Raw genomic sequence first — 26944 nt, forward strand, 5'->3', positions numbered from 1 at the left:
CCAAAGTTTACCTGACCAATAACATAAGACAATCCACTGTCCGGACCTACCTCCTCTCCAACCTTCTTTATGCCTCTCCAATTTTCACTAACCTACATAAATTTGATATAAACAAATTAGAGTCATGCTACAATAAAATAGCAAAATTTGCCACTATTCATACCTACAGATCTCACCACTGCTCTGGCCTTTGAGAACTAAACTGGATCGAACTACCAAATTTACTCTCCCTGAACCAACTAACTGTTGTCCACACCATAGTTCATAAACCCCATAACTTCCCTACACTGAAAAACATAATTCAGGAATAAGACAAATCTAGAACACTGAGATCCTCAGATAAACTGCTTCTAAAAGTCACTAAGGCTAACAATAGCTTCTGGAATTTTCTCTTCTCTAATCAGATATCAAAAAAATGGAAATCCTATTCCCCAACTCATTCGAAGTACCCCTAATCTATCCTGTCTCAAGCTACTGGTTAGGGAATATCTAGCAAACAACTGGCTATGTTCCTGCACTAAACCCGGATGTCCTTCAACACCTACTGCCAATACTTACCATTTCTAATCTTTAACATGGCACCTTACTTTTATGCCTTTATGCACTCTCAAAATTCTCTGCTTTCTATATATCGCCTCTCTTTTTATTAACCTAAGAATTACTAAATGACTCAACTATGAACTACTCTGTATTGGAACATTAATGTATTTTCTCCTTTTGCTTGAATAATAACAATTATTATGTTTTAGAGAATTGGCATCCTGTAGATTGCACCCTGATTGGAGAATGAATGTTCATCAGCAGGGTGTTAATCTACAGATTGTGCCCACTGAAAAATGAGTCCAGCTCTTCACGGCAGGATATCAAGATGCCTTGGAGCTCGGACTGAAAAAAAACTAATGGCCGCCATTATTTTATGTTTGCTAAGCAGTGGTTTTTCTGTTTAGCTGGTGTAAAATAAAAAAGAAGAAAAAATTAAAATAAAAAGTGTCTGTGTGTGTGTTTGTCTGTGTGTGAGAGTGAATGTGTGTATGAGAGTAAGAGAGAGAGAGAGAGATCAAGCTATTATTTTACATTCGCTAAGCAGCGCTTTTGTTGTTTAGCGAGTGTAAAAAAATTAATGAAACAGGAAAAAAGTATGTGTGTTTACATTGCTGTCTGCATGTATGAGTGAATGTGTGCATGAAAAAAGAAGAGACTGTGTGTGTGTGTCTGTGTGGCAGAGAGAGAGCATGAAAAGACAAAGCGATCGATTGATACCCTGACAGCATCAGTTAAGAGGTTTACCTTAACTCTAGACTTCTTAGCACAAGAAATATGGACAGAGCCACAAATTATAGGGGAACAAAGGAACAAATGTACAGATAGATTTTAAATTTTGCTCTTATAAAATTATAAAGTTGCTAGAATAACAGGGTTTCCGTTAGCATGTATTTTCTGCAGGATATGAAGGCTGAAACTCAAATGTCTGTCATTATTTAATGAATTCAGTCCCCAGTGATTTCATAAAACACTACACATTTTAGGAGGAACAGATCAACCATATGAGCCAAAACTCTGGACAGTTAAGAGGTATGCTATCGAGTCTTAGCTCAAGATAACTGGATAAGCCTAAAGTAAAGGGGGGGCAAAGGCTCAAAACAGGAACATATTTTATTGAATATTGGGATTTGTGTTAGCGTGCATTTTCTGAAGCAGACGTGTGCCTGCGAGAGAGAGAGACATGACTATTGACAGAAGCAGGAGTAGTACAGAGGTTTGTTTACCTTTCAGCTGAATAAATGTGGATAAAGCCCAAAATAAAGGGGGAACAAAGGCTCAAAAATAGAAAGGGATTTTAATTATTGCTCTTAGAAAATTACAAAGTTACTTAAATAACAGATTTCTGTTAGCATGAATTTTCTGAAGAACATGACAGTCTGAAACTCAAATATATGTCATTATTTAGTAACTTCAATCTCCAATGACTACCAGCAAACCAAACAGTTTAGGATTAAGGGAGCAAAAAAATAAAGTAAATACCTGGATACTTTTTAAAGTGTTATATTTTGGATGTAAAATGTTTCCTCCAACACCATTAACATTCTTGCCCAGTTGGGGATTCCCAGTAAACAAATGTAAAATAAATAAAATGATACAAGGCTTAAACAACATGTTCTACATGGACCAATTCAAAGACCTGTAACTATGCTCAATGTCCTACAGGCTTCTATGAGGTGACCTGTGTTCAGCATACAAGGCATCCTCTGACTGTTTACTACACATCAGCAAGTCAAATGGCATCAGAAAGATTTGGTGTAAGGATCTAAACAACAACTGCAACATCAACAGAACAGTTTGGATAGAGAGGTATATTTCAGGGAGGATACTGCTGCTGTGGAACAGACTCCCCATTTACATAAAAAAGCTCATTCCTATCCATTATCAAACACAACTTAGATCTATGGATAGGGAAAATATACCCCAGAATCCTCCTGTACTGCTAATGGATAAAAATAACTTCTAAAGGCTTTATCCTATGTATGGGTCCTCTTAAATTATCTACAGTATAATCCCGGTTATTCTTATTAGGGATAATATAGAAATCTCAACCATGGGATGTGTAAGGCTAATCTCTAATCAAATAGGTTAGTCAATTTGAGCATAAAAAGAGAAATTAGCTAGGTTTAAAATGGCCTGCAAGTGCAGCTAGATTAGAGCTTACCTATGAACCTATAATGTTGTGCTACACAGCTGTGAATGGGCTACATATGGAGGTACAATTAAGTGGCTAAAGAAATGTTCATCACACCTGAATATTCAAGACATTTCAGCTGCACAAATGTAATGTCATTTGAAATAAAATTCATATTTAGGTTCATAGGTAGGTACTAGGCTATCTGCCCGAGAGCATTTATAAGCCTAGCCAGAGTGTATCGGCTTTCGCCTCCCCATTGATTAATTAACTGATCCTCTGTCAAGCAGAGCCAGTGAAGTGATCCCAGGGGTGTATTTTCTGTTACCCATCCAATTGTCAAGGTTTCTCTTGAAGCATGTTAGAGAGGGGCTCTGCCTGATGTAGTTTGGAATTTTGTTCCAAAGCATGAGGAGTCTCTGTGACAGGAATCTATCCCTCCAGCATTTTCTATTTATTGTTGTGGTGAGGTTTAGCTCACTAGAGCGCTTGGCTCGCAGTGACTTGGATTTCTTTAGGTGGAACATGTCCATCAAGTCTGAGTTGGACATGGCTTTGTAAGTCAGGCAGAGATCACCTCTGAGTAAGCAATATGCCACTGAGTACAGCCGGAGTTTTTTCAGTCAGGCTGCATAGGACATATGTTTGAGGCCAGTAATCCTCTTGGTGTGGTACTTTTGTGGTCTTTCCAGCTGTTGGAAGTGTCTTGTGAGGTACATCCCAAATGGGGCATTGTACTCTATGATGGGTCTAATGAGTGACGAGTAGAAGGGCACTATAACCTCTTTATTTCTAGATGCGAACCCTTTAGTAATTAGATGAGTCACATAGAAGGATTTCCTAACTACTTTGGCTATATGTCAAAGAAGAGATTACTACCTACCTGGGTCCCCAGATCTCTTATTAACTCTTCTGTATTAAGGGGGCTGCCACCTATGTTGTAATTCGTGGATGTTTTTTTTTTTCCCAAATGGGATGACTATGCATTTTTTGGCATTTAGCTTGAGGCCATGACTTTGACACCAGGTGTCCATCTCAGTAAGGCCCTTTTGGAGGATGTCCGTGTCAGCCGGAGAGTCAATTATGGCTCCCAGGTTGCAGTCATCGTGAACTTGGTTAGCAGTAGTCCTCCTGTGTTTGCCTGTACTTCTGAGAAGTATATCCCGAGCAGTAGGGTCCCAGGACCGAGCCTTGCGGGACACCACTTGTGACTGGTTTAGAGTGGAGCCCACTATTCTTACCGTGTGAGTTCTGTCATTAAGCCAGTTGGCAACCCATCTCATGATGTAGGGGTTTATGTTCAGGCTGGTGAGTTATTCTGTAATATCCAAGTGGGAAATGGTGTCAAAAGCCTTGGCGAGGTCAAGGTAGGCTGTGTGAACCACCTTTCCCTCGTCTATGGCCTTGGTGACTGTCTTGAAGAAGTCAACCAGGTTTAGTAGGCATGATCTTCCCTTAACAAAGCAGAACTGGGTCGGGCCAAGTGGTTGGAGGTTCCCAATGTCTTTGTTAATGCATTCCATGATGATGCACTCCATAGCCTTGCAGCCTAGACTAGTCAGGCTTATGGGGTGATAGTTACCAGGGTCAGTTGTGGCCCCTCCTTTGTGGAGAGGAATAACCGTAGCCTGTGGAGAGGCTGAGGTTGAACAGTGTGTTTAGGTGGGGGGTTAGTTTGTTCTGTAGTTAGTGCAAGACGCAGCCTGGGACACCATCTGGTCCCACTGACGCTGTGTTTTTGGCTTTTGAAAGGGCTGTTTTCATTTGTGCGTCTGTGATTTTTGGGACACTACACTTTTCCGGTATTGTTGTGGGCCCTTTTGGAGGTGAGGGGGGTGAAGTTTGCACTGAATCTATCTGCCAGGATGTTGGCAATATCAGTAGGTTCAGTATATTTTGTGCTATTTTCCACTAGTTCAGTGCATATCTGCGAGTTGCCACTTAGATTCTTAACATAGCTAAAGAAGGCTTTGTTGTTTTCTTTTGAATCCTTGGTTATTTTTCTTTTGAATTTAGCCTTGGATAATTTCATGAGGGACCTTAGTTTCTTACTGATACTGATCAGGGATGTCTTTCCTTCTTGGGATTTGCTTTTTTTCTTTACTAGTTTCCTCCTTCTATTGTATAGCCTGTTTATGGCAGGGGTCCACCAAACTGGTTTCCTTCTCTTAGAGGAGTGAGTCTTGGTTTTGCTAGAGATGGCATGATCCATGCATCCTTGTAGGTGCTCATAGAGTGCACTTGTAAAGGTTTCTGCATCTTGGGCAGCGTTATCCTTTAGCGTGGGGTCTGTGAAACTTACCACCTCTGTCTTAAGTAAGGTGAAGTTTGCTTTAAAAACATTTTTTACTGTGGTTTCCTTAGTTGGGGGTGGTGGTGGGGTGTGAACTTCCAGAGTGATTAGTTTATGGTCTGATCTAACCAGTGACGGGTTGACCTCTGGTGTGGAACACCTGTCGCCCATGTTGGTGATGACCAGGTCCAATATGTTTTCACCTCTGCTAGGGGAGTTTACCAGCTGATCCAGGGCATTTGAGTTGATGAATTCCAGGAAGCGCTGGGCCTGGGAGTTTGTACTCAAGTAGTTTTCCCAGTGAATGGTAGAGTAATTGAAATCGCCCAGTATCAGGGTGTTTGTAGGACCTTCATGTTTTCCAGTGTCTCCAGAAAGGTGGAGTGGTGGTCCTGGGTCATGGAGGGTGATCTGTAGCAGGCCACAATTTGCATTGCAGATTTGCCTGGTGTTAGTTGCACATGGATGATCTTGGAGGTATCATGCTGCTCCACTAACCTGGAGGTGTAGGTATCCTTGATGAATATGGATACATCTCCTTTTGTGTTTCGGTCCGTGTTCTGTGGCATATGAATTGTAGCCCGGTAGTGCTGGGGTGATCTCTGACGCCTTGAACCAGGTTTCAGTTACTGCACAGATGTCGACGTTCTCTCTCTCTCTTCCCCCCTTGGCTGACCTGGTGTGACTTTGTTTGAACTCTACAGTCCCCTACAAAATGGTGTCTACAGGACTGCAATCAGTTTCTCTCAACATTTAAACAGAATGAACTCTACAGTTCCCTACAAAACAGTGTCTACAGAACTGCAATCAGTTTCTCTCAACATTTAAACAGATTGAACTCTACAGTTCCCTGCAAAACGGTGTCTACAGGACTGCAATCAGTTTCTCTCAACATTTAAACAGATTGAACTCTACAGTTCCCTACAAAACGGTGTCTACAGGACTGCAATCAGTTTCTCTCAACATTTAAACAGATTGAACTCTACAGTTCCTACAAAACGGTGTCTACAGGACTGCAATCAGTTTCTCTCAACATTTAAACAGATTGAACTCTACAGTTCCCTACAAAACGGTGTCTACAGGACTGCGATCAGTTTCTCTCAACATTTAAACAGATTGAACTCTACAGTTCCCTACAAAACGGTGTCTACAGGACTGCGATCAGTTTCTCTCAACATCTAAAAAGATTGAACTCTACATTTCCCTACAAAACAGTGTCTACTCTATGATGGGTCTAATGAGTGACGAGTAGAAGGGCACTATAACCTCTTTATTTCTAGATGCGAACCCTTTAGTAATTAGATGAGTCACATAGAAGGATTTCCTAACTACTTTGGCTATATGTTTGTCAAAGAAGAGATTACTACCTACCTGGGTCCCCAGATCTCTTATTACCTCTTCTGTATAAAGGTGGCTGCCACCTATGTTGTAATTCGTGGATGTTTTTTTTTCCCAAATGGGATGACTATGCATTTTTTGGCATTTAGCTTGAGGCCATGGCTTTGACACCAGGTGTCCATCTCAGTAAGGCCTTTTTGGAGGATGTCCGTGTCAGCCGGAGAGTCAATTATGGCTCCCAGGTTGCAGTCATCATGAACTTGGTTAGCCATAGTCCTCCTGTGCTTGCCTGTACTTCTGAGAAGTATATCCCGAGCAGTAGGGTCCCAGGACCGAGCCTTGTGGGACACCACTTGTGACTGGTTTAGAGTGGAGCCCGCTATTCTTACCGTGTGAATTCTGTCATTAAGCCAGTTGGCAACCCATCTCATGATGTAGGGGTTTATGTTCAGGCTGGTGAGTTATTCTGTAATATCCAAGTGGGAAATGGTGTCAAAAGCCTTGGCGAGGTCAAGGTAGGCTGTGTGAACCACCTTTCCCTCGTCTATGGCCTTGGTGACTGTCTTGAAGAAGTCAACCAGGTTTAGTAGGCATGATCTTCCCTTAACAAAGCAGAACTGGGTCGGGCCAAGTGGTTGGAGGTTCCCAATGTCTTTGTTAATGCATTCCATGATGATACACTCCATAGCCTTGCAGACTAGACTAGTCAGGCTTATGGGGTGATAGTTACCAGGGTCAGTTGTGGCCCCTCCTTTGTGGAGAGGAATAACCGTAGCCTGTGGAGAGGCTGAGGTTGAACAGTGTGTTTAGGTGGGGGGTTAGTTCGTTCTGTAGTTAGTGCAAGACGCAGCCTGGGACACCATCTGGTCCCATTGACGCTGTGTTTTTGGCTTTTGAAAGGGCTGTTATCATTTGTGCGTCTGTGATTTTTGGGACACTACACTTTTCCGGTATTGTTGTGGGCCCTTTTGGAGGTGAGGGGTGAAGTTTGCCCTGAATCTATCTGCCAGGATGTTGGCAATATCAGTAGGTTCAGTATATTTTGTGCTATTTTCCACTAGTTCAGTGCATATCTGCGAGTTGCCACTTAGATTCTTAACATAGCTAAAGAAGGCTTTGTTGTTTTCTTTTGAATCCTTGGTTATTTTTCTTTTGAATTTAGCCTTGGATAATTTCATGAGGGACCTTAGTTTCTTACTGATACTGATCAGGGATGTCTTTCCTTCTTGGGATTTGCTTTTTTTCTTTACTAGTTTCCTCCTTCTATTGTATAGCCTGTTTATGGCAGGGGTCCACCAAACTGGTTTCCTTCTCTTAGAGGAGTGAGTCTTGGTTTTGCTAGAGATGGCATGATCCATGCATCCTTGTAGGTGCTCATAGAGTGCACTTGTAAAGGTTTCTGCATCTTGGGCAGCGTTATCCTTTAGCGTGGGGTCTGTGAAACTTACCACCTCTGTCTTAAGTAAGGTGAAGTTTGCTTTAAAAACATTTTTTACTGTGGTTTCCTTAGTTGGGGGTGGTGGTGGGGTGTGAACTTCCAGAGTGATTAGTTTATGGTCTGATCTAACCAGTGACGGGTTGACCTCTGGTGTGGAACACCTGTCGCCCATGTTGGTGATGACCAGGTCCAATATGTTTTCACCTCTGCTAGGGGAGTTTACCAGCTGATCCAGGGCATTTGAGTTGATGAATTCCAGGAAGCGCTGGGCCTGGGAGTTTGTACTCAAGTAGTTTTCCCAGTGAATGGTAGAGTAATTGAAATCGCCCAGTATCAGGGTGTTTGTAGGACCTTCATGTTTTCCAGTGTCTCCAGAAAGGTGGAGTGGTGGTCCTGGGTCATGGAGGGTGATCTGTAGCAGGCCACAATTTGCATTGCAGATTTGCCTGGTGTTAGTTGCACATGGATGATCTTGGAGGTATCATGCTGCTCCACTAACCTGGAGGTGTAGGTATCCTTGATGAATATGGATACATCTCCTTTTGTGTTTCGGTCCGTGTTCTGTGGCATATGAATTGTAGCCCGGTAGTGCTGGGGTGATCTCTGACGCCTTGAACCAGGTTTCAGTTACTGCACAGATGTCGACGTTCTCTCTCTCTCTTCCTCTCTTGGCTGACCTGGTGTGACTTTGTTTGAACTCTACAGTTCCCTACAAAATGGTGTCTACAGGACTGCAATCAGTTTCTCTCAACATTTAAACAGACTGAACTCTACAGTTCCCTACAAAATGGTGTCTACAGGACTGCAATCAGTTTCTCTCAACATTTAAACAGATTGCAATCTACAGTTCCCTACAAAACCGTGTCTACAGGACTGCAATCAGTTTCTCTCAACATTTAAACAGATTGAACTCTACAGTTCCCTACAAAGCGGTGTCTACAGGACTGCAATTAGTTTCTTTCAACATTTAAACAGATTGAACTCTACAGTTCCCTATGAAACGGTGTCTACAGGACTGCAATCAGTTTCTCTCAACATTTAAACAGATTGAACTCTACAGTTCCCTACAAAACGGTGTCTACAGGACTGCAATCAGTTTCTCTCAACATTTAAACAGATTGAACTCTACAGTTCCCTACAAAACGGTGTTTACAGGACTGCGATCAGTTTCTCTCAACATCTAAAAAGATTGAACTCTACATTTCCCTACAAAACGGTGTCTACAGGACTGCAATCAGTTTCTCTCAACATTTAAACAGATTGAACTCTACAGATCCCTAAGAAACGGTGTCTACAGGACTGCAATCAGTTTCTCTCAACATTTAAACAATTGAGCGCTACAGTTCCCTACAAAACGGTGTCTACAGGACTGCAATCAGTTTCTCTCAACATTTAAACAGAGTAGGTTACACACAAAACACATTTGTTAAGCTTTCACTTACAGTGCTTTGTAATTAAGCAGGTCACCATATTGGTCAGCCATAGGGCTCTTTGTTTCTACTTGAGTGGTTGCCTCCTTCCCCTGTAACTGCAGTAAATTGACTCTTACATTAGAGCTGTAATACTTGCCTTATAGCTTTAGGACACCTTAGGAAACCTTGTAAACTGCAATAGCCCTTCGTTAAGCCTCGCTATGCTCGGGCTCTCTGCTCCCTCCCTGCCCCCAATTCCCTCCCGCCCCCAGTACCTCTAAATTTATAGTATTATAGCCACTCCCCCACTTTCTATATCCTATCTGCTGTCATCTGGGATAATTCCACCCACCCCTATTCTACTACCTACATTTAATAGCACCTATTAGCTTTCATCTGGCATTCTCCCATCCCCCCTTCCAGTACCTTTGCCTCACCACTCTATCTTCTGGTGTTGCATCACCAGGTAAAACAGTTCCTTCACTCACTAGCTGAATCACATATAATGATATACTCCTCTTTACTACCCCTCTTGTTCACACCCCTCTTGTTCACACCATACCTCCTTACCTTGTATGAAAACCAGTTTCTTACGGGATTTCAGGTCCCAAAAGGCCATACTATCACCCCAGGTGTAAATCCTTCCACCTTCAACCATATTTACAGTACCAGATCCTACCCAACATCTTGTTCAGTCTATCAACATCTCAACCCCAGGCACATTAGCTCTAGATCCAAACACTACCACAAACTAATAAACAAATTCCTGAAGTTCATCACCAAGTATAGACTCAACCTAATACTTGGTGGTGATATTCACCCCAACCCTGGCCCACTTACTTCAGATACACATACCCCCTCTACTTGTAATCTAAGCTACAAACCTACAATTAATAGGCCAATTAACTCTCTCCTAGTCTGTCATCTCAATATTAGAAGCATTAATAACAAGGTACATGAATTGCATGCACTTCTGGATATCCACTCCCCTGAGATTCTCTGTTTATCTGAAACCTGGTTAAAACCTAACACTAAAGATAATGAAGTGTTACCACCTGGGTACAACATACACAGGCTGGATTGTGCTTCGAGGAAGGGGGGGTGGGGTAGCTGTACTCTATAAATCTGAGTTGAATGTCACCATAGATGTAATACAACCTCCTCAGATTAATAACTCTGAGATTCTTGCCACCAAATTGCAACTTAATAAAAATAAATGCATTAATATCATCTGTATGTACATTCCCCAGGTAACAATATATCTACATTTGAAGATATCCTGCACTGGTTATCATGTCACTACCCCCAAGAAACCCTACTACTTGGAGACTTTAACATAGACTGGGGCACCTGTTCCTTAGAATCCCCAACCACCCATATTAACCTGCATGCATTTACACAAATCATATCCACCCCTACCAGGATAGGTAAACCCAACCAAAAAGAAAGTATACTTGACTGGGCACTCATAAACAGTCACCCCCAAATGTACACCTCTGGTACCCTCCTTAATGGCCTAAGCGATCACCTTCTCACATATGTAATTAAGCAAAAAACCATTAATTTGCAACAACCCTTGCTCAGAAAGGTTAGAAACAATAAAAACTTTGACCCTGCCAAATTCCAACAAGAACTAAACTCATGTAATTGGTCTATTCTAAAACACCTCCCCTTAGAGGAAGCAGTAGCATACTTTAACAACAATTCCATGAGATCCTTGATTTGCATGCACCTGTTCGTTCAAAGAGAACCAAGGCAAAAACTGCACCATGGCTTTCTATAGAGTCTAAACTCAAAATTACCCTTAGAAACAAAGCATGGGCTTTATGGCGTTCTTCTAAAGACCCTCAAGATCACATTAAATACAGGCAATCCAGGAACAAAACCAAAAAAATCAATTTTACAAGACAAAAAACAATACTACTGTAATTTTCAGACAGTAAATCAAAATAACCCTCAGAAGCTTTGGGCATGTTTAAATAATCTACTACATCCTGGACAAACTTCAAGCCCAATCCCTGCTGCTACTATTGATAAAACCCCTGAAGATGTTTCTGATAGTTTTAACCAATTCTTTACTGAGACAATTCAAGCCCTAGCTAGCCAACTACCTCCTAGCTCCCCTGGTCCTGAAAGTAGCACCCCTAGAAACCTACTTGCGTTCAGCTTCCAACCAGTCTCCACTTCACTTATCTGTACCTTGATCATAAAATTAAAACCCACTACACTTTCTGCTGATCAACTCCCTGCCGAGTACCTACAAAAATCAGCTGATGTTATTGCTTACCCCGTCTCAATACTAATCAATCGAACCATAGTAGAAGCTAAAATTCCCACCATCTGGAAAATATCCTATGCAATCCCATTTCACAAAGGAGGCAGCTCTACTGAATTCTCCAATTATAGGCCAATAGCTATACTCTCTCCACTTGCAAAGATTATGGAAAAATGTATTCATAGACAACTCATGCACCACCTAATCCAAAATCGCCTTATGGCAGACACTCAGCATGGCCTCCGTCCTCATCACAGCATTACTTCAGCCCTCCTAGCCTTTACTAACACCATAAACCATAATCACAACAATAATTATATATCCTCAGCCCTCTTCTATGGTTGATCACCAACTTTTAATCCACACCCTGCAAACATTCTGTCTAGATACTGGAGCCCTCCAATGGTTTCAATCCTACTTGAATGGTTGACAGCAGGCTGTCCTCTGGCAGAACAAACTCTCTAACCTTCTACCTAACACCCTCGGAGTACCACAAGGCTCTATACTAGGGCCCTTGCTGTTCTCCATCTTCATTAACGACCTTTATACTGTCATCCCAAAAGTCAGCTGTATCCAATATGCTGATGACTCTACTCTGATTTGCTCAGCCGCATCTTCAGTAGAGTTATGGTCAGCTACCCAGACCACCTTTAATACAATAGAAAACTGGCTTTCTGAACATCATCTGATCCTAAATCCCAAAAACACTAAAATGCTGTTATTTTCACCAACACGTAGGTCTACCGCTTTCACCTTTACCATAAAATCAAATGATGGCACAATAATCTCCCCTGACCCGTCTACAAAACTATTAAGTGTCATCATAGACAATAATCTCAAATTTGACCTACATGTTAACCAAACGATCAAAACCATCAATAAAAAACTAGGGTCACTTTACAGAATAAAAGCCTTCCTAACCCCTCCAGCTAAAATTGCCATAGCTCGCTCTCACCTTCTTTCAACCCTTCTGTATGCATCCCCTCTACTCTCGAATTTGAACAAAACTGTCCTTTACAAACTCTCAATTTGCTACAACCACATTGCCAGGTTTGCCACTAGGCTGCCTTTTAGGACACATCATTGCATCAATCTAAATCAGCTTGGTTGGCTTGAACTACCTAGCCTAATCCAGTATAACCAACTGATTATGGCCTATAAAATCCTCTATAATCCAGACAATACTCCTGCACTTAAAAATATTATCACCCCCTATAACAATCCTAGACCGCTTCGATCCTCTAACAAACTACTAATTCAGACTAGCAAAATTAATAACACAGCCGGTGATTCTCTCTTTGAAAACTCTGTAAGTAGATCCTGGAACTCTCTTCCAGCTGATATTACCTTACTTTCCACCTTAGGTCAATTTAAAACTAGACTCAAACAACATTTGTCACTTAACTGGCTATGTCAATGTATCAAGCCAGGCTAACTCGAATGTGTAAAAATCTGTTAACCAGTTTACTGTGTAATTTAATTTAATCCTGACTTGAGCTCAGGACTAACTGTAACCTGTGGAACTTGTTTAACTTGCTTACTTATGTAATCTGTGTAAATAGTCTGTTTGTAATATGTAATGCTGGTATTATGTAATGCTGTATCTGCTTACCCTTGGAGCTTTTCTCCCCGGGCCTCCGCTGAAAATGGACATGCATCCAGTCGGACTATCCCGGTCAACAAATGTAAAATAAATAAAAATAAAATAAAATACTGAGGAGTGCTTTGAGCATGTGCATTTTGACATTTACACTCCTGGAGTTGAATAGCATAACCCTCAGTTTTTTGTTAATTGTGCTGTTTACAGAGGTGGGTTTGACTTTTGAGCCTTGCCTAAAAAAGGCACTATGGGGGCAGCAAGAGCCTTGGCTAGTATTCAAAAGCCTAGGGGTGACAGGTGCAAGCCGTCTCTTGTGAAGCAATGCGGCTTATCGAGCATGTCGTCCCTGGCTGACAGACACTGGATCCCCTTTGAATGACACCAGAAACTTAGCCAATTGTTGAAATTAATCATTTTTTCTTTATACTTCGGTATCATTCTTGGTGAGGGCAGGATGCTACTTAGGGTCAGGGTCATACCAGCCTGGGCTACATGATCAGAGAGCTCTTCCATGTCTCTTTTCATGTAGTCCAGGGAGGTATGTCTCAGGTCATTCATACCAACATGAACAATGACAAAGTTATATTTGTACTTGTTCTGGAGTGACCTAAGTGCTTGTGTTATGTGGCGGATTCTGGCTCCTGACAGGCAGCTAACAGCAACCTTCTGCTTGTCCAGCCTAGTGAGTGGGGCATCAGTGCGCCTGACTGTAGAGTCACCTATTACTAGTGTGTTAGGTATGTTATTTCGCCTTAAGGGCTGTGATTGTGTAGCACACTGATTTTGTGTTTTATGTGTTGCCTGGCTTGTGACGGGAGGTGCAGGTTGTTTGGGTGCCTGCTATGGAGGTCTCTGATGCTTTTGCAGGTTTTTATTTATAGCCTCCGAGTATGATTTTGTGTATTTATGTGTATTTTTTGCCAGTGTTGTTTTAATAGGTCTGTGTGTGGCTGGTGGTGTGGTGCAAGTGTTAACCTTCTCATCTTGACTGTCTGTTCCAGTCTTGGATGGAGACAGCTTAGCTTCCAGTTTGGCTGTATAATTGCATCTCTGGTAGTAGGAGGAGAGGGTTGTCTGTGTACATGAGGCAGTTGTAACATTGGCTCAGGATACGCAGATTCACCAGCTGGACTGGAGAGTACACCTGACATTGCCCTTTGGTCATGCCTGAATAGTAGGGTGAGCTGCTTAGTCGCTTGGTTGGTGAGGAGTTAATAAAGAGCATTGCCCTGCTGAGCAATCAGTGTCAGGGTATATTAGTGATTGCTATTAGGTCTGAGCAAGTGCTGGGCTGTAGGATGCTTTTTGAGTGCTTAGGTTGAGAATTAGACTAGTTTCAAGGGAAAAACTGAAGAGGAGACTTAGTGGAGCTGGGAATAATTTAACCGTTCCTAACCGGAGCTGCATGGTGCGCAAAACCATGCAAATGCAGTTTTTATAGTAGGGAAATGAAAGAGATAGAAATTAGCCCAAAATGGTCAATAAACTACTAACTTCTGGGCTGGAACCACTCCTCCAGGGACAGATTGGTTTCTCAAAGCTCCCTTCTCTCACAGGTGAACAGAGAAACTTCCTTCTATCCAAGTAAGGTATGGGCAATTTAGAAACTAGTATCACAGCCCTGAATTCAGCACTAGCCTGACAACTGGACTATACTAGCTTAGGAAGGTGGGAAACAAGGAATTTTTTTTTGTTTTTTTGAAAAGATAAGGCAAAAACAGTAAAAAATACACTTAAAACAGCTTTAAATGACTAGAAACGATCAGAAAAGGCTATCGCAATTTAGTATGTAGCCTACAACAGTTAAAGAAATTATTTAAACAAAAACAACTTTTTTAAAAGTGCAGGTAGTCAAATAAGTACAATATGTGAAAAAAACAAGCTTTTACATCACAATAAATGCTGGAAAATCTGCGTTTAGGCGGAAAACAGTTAAGTACAGCAAGAAAGTACAGAAAACTGATACTTAATCACTCCAAAGTCTCTCTTCTAAGCTAGAAGGCTTGTATCAGTTTAAGGCTTTCTAGTGCTACCCAGTAGGTTAGTTACAGGAAAGATGGGAAACAAGCACAGATGTGGTCTTTTAAACTAGAAAGTTGAAAGAGATGGACAAACTGTCCAAATGGTCAATAAACTACAATTTCTGGGTCAAGAACCACTCCTCTTGTGGTAGACAGGCTACCTAGTGCTTACCACTCCTACTGATAAGCTAGAAGGCTTCCCTCCAACACAGAAAGGCTTGGGGGGGCTCAGAAGCTTACAAAGAGTCCTGGATACAGCAAATCTGTACCTGGACTGGACTACTTACAGGAAAGGCGGGGAACAAGTACAAACACAGGCTTTTAAGCCAGCAAGTTGAAAGAGATGGAAAACTGACCAAACGGTCAAATAAACTACAATTTCTGGGCCAAAACTCACTCTTCCCATGAAGGAAAGGCTACCTAGTGCTTACCACTCCCACTGATAAGCTAGAAGGCTTCCCTCCAACACAGAAAGTCTTGGGGGGCTTAGAAGCTTACTAACAATCCTGGATACAGCAACTGTGTAGCCAGACTAGGCTAGTTATAAGAAAGGCAGGAAACAGGCGCACGTGCAGCTTTCAAACCAGAAAGTTGGAAGAGATAGCAAAAAACTGCTCAAGCAGCCAATAGCTACAATTTCTGGGCCAGGGACCAGTCCTCTTGTGGTAGATAGACTACTTGATGCTTACCACTCCCACTGATAAGCTAGAAGACTTCCCTCCAACACGGAAAAGCTTGGGGGGCTCAGAAGCTTACAAAGAGTCCTGGATACAATAAATCTGTACCTGGACTAGACTAGTAACAGGAAAGGCAGTAAACATGTGCAAACACAGGCTTTTAAATCAGAAGGTTGAAAGAGATGGAAAAGCTTATAATATTAGAGGAATTATAATGTAATTGCATTTATTGAGCTTCATAGTTCTTTTCATGTATTGACTTTCAATTAATCACATGGCTTAATTTTTGATTTATTTCAGTACATATTTATGTTAATATTTTGATTTTGACTAACTGTGCATCTGTTTAAGTTGCATGTAACTTGATTTCTTTTCATTATTTTACAGTTATTCCTTCTAATTTTATTCTATGTTATGATTGAAAAGGAATAATTGTAGTCCGGTTCCCATACTGGTAAACAAGTCAAGAAATACCTATAGTAAAACATTTTTACTGCAGATCATATCTGTAACTGAGATTCTATTGATTTATGCATAATCTTGCCATCAAACTATATAATAAATAATATCAGTAAATATACACCTTATTTTCTGCATGGTTAGTATGTGAATACCATGTCATGAAAATTAAGTGTCTATGTTATTCAATTCCTTTTGATATCTTGTTCTCATGAATGTATCCAGTAATTCACTTTGAACTTATATCATACTTTTTCTTTATTAAGTTTTCAACTAAGAATATAAGCATAAATGATCTTTTCACCACCAGGTCTGTAATAAATGCAGCCATCCCATTTGGTAAACTGTACCATATCAGAAACACTTAGCTGCATACATAATTCAGTATTTCTTTCAGCATTCTAATCTTAATTTACAACTCTGTTAGACACAACCAAGAACTGTTTAAGGGATTGCTACTTTGCTTTAATGTCTTCATTCCATTCATGATGTGAAACATAACATTTATAATTTCAACATCATTTATTTTATTGTTTGTACCCTCTATGAATATATGATACCGTTTTATTTAATAATCTGGAATTCCTTTATTGGGGAACACAATGGTTCTTGGATTTTTTTTTCTTGTATGAACTAGAATTTTATTTCCAGAGCCTATTTGCTTGCTATGTTAGTTTTTTTCCTGCTATGGTAGTTTGCATTTAGTGCTTTGACTTTGCAGTGATCCCTAATGACTGTAAAACAGTGTGGGAAATGTCAATGATATCTGTCTGTGCATTGGATTAGAACATTATTTCTGCATTTAGATTTCCAATATAAAGGTTGATGAAATAAGTCTCAAACTGTATGTCAAGGTCTACATTTGATTTTCAATGCAAGCATTTTCTAAATTAAAATGCTTGATAAGTTGTGCAAAAATCATATTCAGGTAAGCATTATTTTATTAAAATGCAAATTAGATCAGATGTTTTGACTGCTTATCAGATTACGATGTGGTTCACTTTAAAACAGTGTTCACTGTTTTATAATCTATAAAAAGGAACACTCAGAGACAAGAAGTTGTTTAAAAGTAAACAGATTGTAGTAATCTAATTTCAGAAGCTGAATGTAAGTTCAAAGTTCTTATCCGTGTATTTCTAAGAGAAAACAGTGTGTGTCAAATTTAATTCAAATTCAATGAAAACTCTGTTGACATTGAGGTTAAATGTTCTTCTTGTGTCATATTTCTTTTCTTCTAATAACTTTGGGTTATATATGACTTGTTATGGCTCTGAATACTTTATAATTAATTGTAAGATAGTATGTTTAGCCTAGAAATCTAAGTAATTAAAATTATAATTCTTCCTTTGGCATATTCAATTTCTAAATTATAAATATGCTTTGATGTCATTCATATACTGGAATGAAATCATCCTTATGGCAAACACATATTTTTTTAATCCCTAAATTCCTATTTTCTTTTCTGTTTAGGTCTGTGAGAACTGCTGACATTTGAAGTTGCCTGGACATTGCCATAATAACAAGAAATGAAAAAAAGCCAAAATTTGATGACCAGTTTACAAGGATTTACAGTTAACTCAAGAGAGGCCACATTTGCTATAGACTCAGTTTAATTTGCAACCTCAGTTCATCAGTTAGACCTTGCTACAGCCTGTACAGTCTTTGACAATGCCTGTACTTTCTTGTTTCTATCAAAGGATTGATATTTATTCTGCAATATATATATATATATATATATATATATATATATATATATATATATATATATATATATATATATTATATGGTTTCAGAGAAAACTAAAGACAGGACATATCTAAATCAGGCTTCTGGAAACAGGATTCAAGAGTGCTACTAACTGGTTTCACTTACTTATCATTTGGTATCATACACTTTGAAATACATTTTTTTTGCCCACACACCAGCATCTTACTCTTGTTACAAAACATTGTATGCCCCAATCAACCATACTTTATTAGCTTTTCAGTGGATGTTTTTGATCTTCACTGTATTCTCACTGGAGGGACAAGAATCAAATCATATTTGTTTTATTGTAAATGCATGCCATTCAAAAGCCATCATAACTACTCCATGTCTGGTTTTCCACTGTTGCTGAAATATTCATGGAAAACAAAATATAAATCATTGCATTGTATTGAAATTGGTATATAAACAACTGTCCAGTTCATGAGTGACTACACTGGTATATATTGGTATTAGTTGAACTAAAGACCACTGGATAGCGAGAAAACTTAAAGCAGGTAACAGTCACGCCAGTGAATTACTTCCATATGCATCGATAATTAAATGACAACTTATACAGATGTCTGTATGGTAAATGTGTTGCTCAAGAGATGTTTCAGTGGTTTCTAAACAAATACATAGTGATATTAAACACAACATACTTTAATGTATGTCTCTGCAGTATATATTCTTTTTAATTTGAAAAATGTAACACTCTAACACCTACGTAATTGTAGATGATTTCCCAAAATCCAAGAGCATACTGAATACCTGTCAAGTGATATCTTTTTTTTACTCTATACTTGACAAGGTTGGCTTTTTGAAATTAAATAATAGCACTTAATATTTGAGAATATAAGCAAAATGCTGTTTTCCTTACGGAGTTAATTAACAAAAGTGAATACATTATGTCTGCTTGGGCAAAATGTTTAAACAAAGTATTATAATAAATTCAATGAAAGTTTCCCTTTCTAATGCAGCTTGAATGTCAGTCATTTTAGATATATATGAACATTGGCTAAATAGTAGCTGTGTAATGCATTCTACTAATGTATGCATCTTGTTTATGTGTTTAGCTCTGTAGGATCACAGTTAGAAGTGTTACTAGTTCTACTCATTTCATCTGTGGACATTAGGGAGATTCATGAATATTAGTTTGATTTGAATGACTTCATAAAATGGCAGACATGCTCAAATCTCACCATTAACTCAATGAACATGAAAGTGTGGCTAAGCAGTTTGTATAATTTGTAATTACCTGTCCATTAATGTTGTAAGGAAAATCCTGTTTTCTCTTAATGGAAAAGATGTTGTATCTTATCAGTAAATTAACAAAAGAGCTTTTGAAAAGACTACATTTCTAAAATATAGATAAATATTAAACATGGAATATATTATTTTATGGACTAATAACTGTATAAAATGCAATACTGTAATTTACGAAATTTATATCAAAATATAAACATGATTTGCAGGATTGAAATTAAAAATCTTGTGTAAATTCTGTGTTTGCATTTACATCACTATGACACCTATTATATTCATACATGCCTCAAAAAAGCTACAGTTTGATGGTGATAAGACTCTCTTTATATAATCACACAGTATCTAAAATTTAATTCCAAACATATTTAATCTAATCACATTTGATAGAAAAGTGTATCAGGCTAAACATAATTAATGCTGTTGTGGTTTATGGTGTTAGGATAGTTGTAGTTATAAAGTGGATTAATCTATTGTACCTTGTGTACTTTGTGATGCTCACCCCAGTGTTTTGCCCCATGTCTACAACTTTGTGTGTCAACATTGATCCATGGATCTTTGGTATGTCTTTGGCCTGCCCTCCATTGAAAAACTTTTGAAGGACTATTTATTGCATATGAAACTTTAAATGAAGAATGAAAATGAAACTATTCAATTAAATGTGTCTTACATGAAATATGTTTTAAATTAAAAATTACATTCTTGTGATTAAATAAGACTCTTACATTAAAAGTAGTATAATCTTGTAGACAGATAAAATATTTTAAATCTAAATCTAACCAAAGCATATTTAGCACTGCAAAATGAGACAGTTATTTTTTTATTATTCTGAGCAGATCATATTGGAACGATTTTAAAAAAGTACCAGAGAAAGACAGCTGCAACAAATAAAAGCTTATTGTCATATCCATTACTATTATGACATGATGAGCATTAAAATCTTACCTTTATAATACTGCCTTGCTTAACATTTAGCCTTGCTAGTTTGATCTCTTTGACATATGGCCCCTGCAGGACATACATACATACATATAAACATATACATATATAAGTACCTACTCTTGCAGGTATTCAAAAACTACTACAAACAAAAGATCTAATTGATCTGAAGAAATCCCGCAACTTAGCGAGACGAAAAGTGCTTAAGTCAACAATAAAAGTACAGTTAATCATACTACGTGGTTTCTTATTTTTCCGTGTGGACCAAGTAGTTCTCTATTGGACACTTTTGTTTGTAATAGTTCGATTCTTCCTGGTTTTAGGTATTCAAATAACATGTAAAACAGAGTTTTAATTAAATGTATCATTTGAAAAGGCAATATTGCATGCTAACAAAATGAAAACAAGATCAAATAATTAAATCTTCAGTATCCACTTTTTCATTATTGTAAATAGTGGAAGCAGAGACAGAAGCAACCCCACCCCATCTATTCCTTATTAGTACCTCATTTTGAACCAAATCTTAGAAGCTAAAGTTCTATCTGTCCTTCTAGAGAGAGAGAATTTCATAAATGCTGACAAATTCAGCACTCTGTTTTATAATCAACTCCATAATCACCACATCACAAAATTCCTCAGATATACTAAATTTGGATAAAACAGAGTAAATGAGAATTGTTTAGTGAAATATGCATGACTATACTGTAATGAAACTTGTTCTATAACTACACAATGTTCATTATAATCAAAATAAACTCATGTTAACTTTTATGTATCATTATATGTGCATGCAAATGTGTGCATGTACACATGCACATACACATGTGCACGCACAGAGACATTTTAGCTGATTTTTTGTACAGCAAACTAAATAGTCGATTTTTGAGTTAATGTTTTGATGCAGCCCTTTAAAATAACATAGATAATACAAAACAAACATACTTCAGCTTCTGTTTGCCCTTACTATCATTGTGTAAAGTAGTTTGCTTTATTTTTTCAACTTTCACCAACATGGTGCTAAACAATAAAGCTAGAATTATCTATAATGTTGGTGCATGAATTGTAATGTTTTGATGAATATTGGGTAGCGAATATATGTAGAAGACATGATGGTGATGGGAGGTCGAGATGGTAGCTTAAGATGGAAGGATTATGTATTCTGGTAAAGATGGCTAAATAATTACAAAATCATTTTACATATTATTAGTAAATTTAAGGAAAATCCATTTATTGTTTAGATTATTTTGTTTTTAAAACTGCAACAGGATTGTTGTTATTGTTTAATTTCCATTGCTGTTACAAAAGAAAAACTATATACAATATAATTATAGCAAATTAATAAAACGTTTGCTGATAATCAATGTCCAAATAATATCTACATAAGATGTAAAATTCAAGAAAAGTAACCAAACAGTTTAATTGATTGGCTCTGTTTTGACTAGAAACACAGTAGGGTAATTATTAAAATAAAGTAGCCACAAATGTGTATGCATAAGGCAATTCCTAGGTTGAGGTTAGAATATAAATTAAGGTGAGTGTAGTTATCCCCATGTAAAATCTCAAGTAGTTATTCAGAAATCAGGGTCTTAGTGCTGAACATTCTTTATTTCAAAGTACTACCATTTGAGTTTGATGATTTGTTGTCTCTTGAACCTGATTCATGTAGATCTGGTTTCAAAAGATAAAGCGGAAACAAATATTTCTAGAGAAAGTACATACTGACCATGATTTTGTGCATTATCTGCTAAAGGTCTAATGCAAAATTAAATGTCATTGAGACACAAGAAAAGGCTAGCACATGCTGTCTTGAAACTCACAAAGATAACTGTATTAGGCATACATAGGCCAATTTTATATTTCTAAAAAAAACATATTAGTCAGTGCAAGAGTGATTGCCCTCTGTATGTAAAGTACAGGTTAAATTTCTTTGAACTATGCTTGTAGGGTCTTTTAATGAAATATAGTATACTTCAGTGATAAAATGCATAAAAACAAAGATGTAGAAATGGAATCAGATGAAACATCTGATTGCTGTCTCTGTCAGAACCATATTAATTTTTCCTTTTAATAGAATGTAAGCATTAATGAGACACTAGAGTTTTTGAGGAATTAAAGAGGTTGAGATTTTTAACATTATGCAAGGAGGGATTTCAGTTAATTGTGGCAGATAATGCTAAAAATGATAAACAGGCTATAGTATTTTGTCAGTTTAACATGGGAAAATAATGTTGAAAATGATAAAAGGGTAACAGGTATATATCTAATATGAATAACTAAGACATCTTTTTAGCCTAAAAGCCGGCTGTTTGAAATGTTCTTAATGTGAATGGGTCATAAATAAAATTGTGTTAAATTCTCATTTTTACAAGCTGGATGAAATTTTCATTGTACTTCAAGGATAGGGCCATTCTGATGTTTTTTTCTGGTCCTGGGACTGATTATAATATGTTTGTGGATGTAGGTGGGCATAGCCTTATTTCATGCAAAAAGAGGGGTGGAGAGGGGTGGAGTCGCATCCCATTGAAGTCTAAGATTTAATATTGAAACAAGGGCTTAGACCTCAACAGAGATCATTATGGGCCAGTCTCCATCTTATCATTGGCAAAATACCTATTCCTAAAACCATGCATATTTTTCCTTTTAAAAACATTTAGTTCACCGATTCTCCTTAACTCCAAAAAGAAAGATTCCATCCCCTTCTAGCTTGATTCTTAAAAAAAAAAAGAAATCCTAATATTGGTCTCATATTCCAAATATTAAATAATAACTGGTTACTTCTGGTAGTCATGTCATGGGAAACAAAATTATTATCAAGCAAACAGTCAAGTTCATAATTTTCCAGGCATTTAAAACTCCAAATCAAATCTCTCAACAGTTTCTGACAATAAATGGAGTGTCAATTTATTTTTTTTCAATATTTCTGAGTATAGTAAGTTTTAAGACCCATAATCTATTTTATAAAAAACTTTTGGGAAAATCCCAACTTATTAATATTGGTTCTATAATAATGGTCTAATTATTATTTAGAAATTGGTTTCATAACTAATTAATTTGTAGATGTAACTGTCCTCACTAACATCTTTATTACTTACTGTGTCTTCCTCAAGATCTTGCTCAAATACATATCACTTATATTGTTCTTAATAATAATTCCAAGGTCTGCATAACTAGGCCTTTCCTGTGCAGTGGTAGTATGCAAACTGTATGGATTCAAATTATTGTGTTTCCCTAAGTGTACATTTTAATAAGTTAAAACTAGTTGAATTAAATTTTGACCATCTAATAACTGAATGGAATACTCTTGAATTATATGCCTATCTGATACACCATTAACAACTCCAGCAAGCTTTACATCATCTGCAAACTTGTCTACCAAGCACTGATAAGTGACTGGGAAGGTTGATAGAAATGCATAAAAAAGCAAAGGCTCCAAAAGTGATCCTTGAGGGGCAACTTTTAAGATTTTAATTCTTTGGAGCAATGTTCCATGATCGTCACACTTGCATAACTATTTGTTAACCAGTCAATACTCCAGTTTATAATATAATTATTAAATTGCCATCTTAATAATGCATTGATAATCTTGTCATGCTATCCCAGTATAACAAAGCTATCAAAAGCCTTGGGTAAGTCTAAATAGATTACGTCAACTTTCAGAGCCACATCAAGGTTTTGAATTCTTCAGAGTAGAAAGCAACAAGGGTTGTAAGCATAGATCTTCTTGAAGTAAATCAGTTTTGATATATATCATTATATATTTGCTCATCTCTGTTCAGCATCAATGAGACCAACACTCTCTGAAACCTTTTTCCTATAATACTACTAAGGCTAATAGGCCTAGTTTTTAGCAACTTATTTCTCACCTTCCTTACTTATTGGAATTGCTAGAGCACTTCTTCTTTGCCCAGATAATCATCCATGTTTCAGCGATTGTTGGAATAAATAGAATAAACTATTCACACTTATTCTTAATGGTAGACAAAAATATTTAAAAAAATAATTAATCTGAAACCTTTCTGAAAGTTGGCCAAATTTATGCATATTTTGTCCATTATAGAAACCATAATTCAAACAAATGCTACAGTTCTCTTGCATATAACTGACAGTCATTTCTCCACAACTAAAGGAAAATTGTCTATCCTTGGTGTAATGTTCTTCCCAATCAGATTTTTTATACAACACAATGATTGTTTACCCTTTCCTGAAGCTTTGTAAAGATAATATAAAATAAAGTACTTAAATTAGATAACATAAAGTAGTAAATAAATAATATAATTGTGTGATTACAAAAATCAGTTTTATAATATTCAAAACCACTGTCCTACAGTTGGGGAAATACTGTCATTTTGCATAAACATAAAACTAGGCAATATAGAAATCAATATAAAGTTGATAAATGCACCCATAAATATACATATCCATAAGCAAATGTTACTATATAGCTGGAATAATTTGAGAATGGTCATGGATAGAGTAATTCCTCCAGGTCCCCCTCTGAAAATTATCTCAGCCCATCAAGGTCAACCGGGTCAACAAAGTGAAGATAGATAAAATGCATAACTAGTCAAAGCTGGAATATGTGGCAATAATTCATTCAGTTCAGATCAGACCTCAAATATTTACAAATGTTATCACTTAATTAGGTGTGAGGTAATAAGTCAGAAATGTATCACAAAAACTAACACATAAGTAAAAAGATATCTCAACTTTTTCATTGAAGACACTTCTGTAGTACATGCAGAAGTACACATAAATTGAGGTAATATTTAAAAACTGAGTCATGTTGTGCCAAGATTGAACTTGATTGTTATTATGGAGATGATAAAAGATCGTGCAGTATGCAAAATTACAGGAACGATAACATTTGCATTAAGAATGTTCACAGCACCAGTTCTGCTTGACAGTATTTAGAAAAGACAACCCCACTATTTAGTTTTGATTCAAAATACATCTTTAGTTCTGATTAAAAATGTGGTTGACAATGAAATGGTTGTTTTCACCAAATGGTAATGATTTCACTATTTGTCTTCACCACCATATGAAGACATGTTAGTTATTAAGAGTAATTAAGTCAATGTGTTTGATAAAATGTTTTCTATAATCTTGTACCATATTCCTTAGTTAATGAATGTCTGGTTATTTATGACAAGGATTGGTTCCTTGTCTCTCTCGCAAACTATTATAAAACAGGTCTGATTATATTAACTTACAAAGTAAATCATGTATCCATAATAGCAAAGAAGATGCCAAATATTATATTGTTATTCAAAACTGCTTGCATTAATTTACCTTTCAGTTCATGTAACTTGATAGCAGAAAAACATAACATTGCCCTTACATAAAAGTGTATGCTTCTTTGTGCATTGTTTTTTGTTATCTTAAGACAAAATCAACAAGCTTTGTTTTAATCTCCCTACAGTTATTTATTAGTGGAGTATACAATACTGGCAGTTGTGCGAAAAATACAAAATAAAATTAATCAGAAAGATGCATTTCCACTTTCATAAAGCTGTAATGAATATGTAACTTTACTCGTTTAAAATGTTGCTATAGAAAGGCCTTTAATGACTAAAGCTTAAAAACTGTCTGTTTCAGTGTAAAGCAGGTGTATATACATAACTGATAATGTAAAATACTTGAATATTAAGTACCATTATATTTGCAATGTATTTAATATAATTTTGAACAAAAAGATTGACTAATATATATATATATATATATATATATATATATATATATATATATATATATATATATATTACATTTTGGGAATTTGAATGTTGCATTGTTGAGTGTTTCAATGAAAACATAGTAACTGTCCCAACACAAATGAAGATAATATATTTTCTTTTTCTCTTCTTTTTATCTGATATATAGATTGTTTTATTGGAATTATATGTGGGCATTTATTTATTTTACCAGAAAATAATTCATATTAAAAATACAGTGGAAAAACTACTGAGATTTTAAACTGTAAATGTCCTTTATTAATTTGACCTTAAAAATTTAGGATTTATTTTCCTCAAAAAATGTACATATCTATAAGGGAACTATTTTAAATTTATTAAATGATGTGTTTTGTTAGCGTTACTAACAGCTACTACCTGAGTCCATAAATGTTGGATTACAATATTCATTTGCTGTTTCTGAGCTGTAAATAAATATTTTGATTCTGAGTTATAATGCGGTTGCAAAGAAAAACTGTAATTTGCCAAATGATCAAATAAAGAATGTATGGAATTTTACTGATTTTGATTTTTTCACTGTGCTTGTAAAGTTTTTGCTTGTATTGTTTTTTTCTCCTGAAAACTACTTCTTTCTGGAATGATGTGTGTGTGTGTGTGTGTGTGTGTGTGTGTGTGTGTGTGTGTGTGTGTGTGTGTGTGTGTGTGTGTGTGTGTGTGTGTGTGTGTGTGTGTGTATACACATATATGTATATGGATTCTGCTTTGATAGTCGAATGTCATTTTGGCTGAAAATGTTCATTAAGTATAAAAGTTTTTGAAAGCATTTTGGGTTAGTGCAGTATTTTTCAAATGTGGTTTCAAAAATGACAGAAGGTATTCATAACAACTAATCAGTACTTGTTTTATAATGCCAAAATGTTTCATTCCATTTAAGGAATGTATATGAGTGTTAAGGTTAGAATAGGGGCTAGTTAAGGGCATAGATATATGTTGCTTGTGAGTATTTATTGGTTAAGGTTAGAGCAGGGGATAGCTTGTGTGTGTGTGTGTGTGTGTGTGTGTGTGTGTGTGTGTGTGTGTGTGTGTGTGTGTGTGTGTGTGTGTGTGTGTTTGTACATAGTAGGT

The 26944-nt window shown here is 37.1% G+C and overlaps 1 protein-coding gene across 1 annotated transcript in view; it reads left to right on the plus strand.

The window, feature by feature from the left end:
* CDH13 (cadherin 13) overlaps positions 1-26377 on the plus strand; it is a 3439935-nt gene extending 3413558 nt beyond the window's left edge. Inside the window, exon 14 of the mRNA XM_044088622.1 lies at positions 17658-26377. Within this exon, the coding sequence (XP_043944557.1) occupies positions 17658-17665 (8 nt within the window). The 3' untranslated portion in view covers positions 17666-26377. The remainder of the gene's footprint in view (positions 1-17657) is intronic.
* Positions 26378-26944: the final 567 nt, after the last annotated feature.

This window comes from Protopterus annectens, chromosome 11.part0, assembly GCF_019279795.1.
Source record: "Protopterus annectens isolate FY-2018-M chromosome 11.part0, PAN1.0, whole genome shotgun sequence".
Lineage (NCBI taxonomy): Eukaryota > Metazoa > Chordata > Ceratodontiformes > Protopteridae > Protopterus > Protopterus annectens.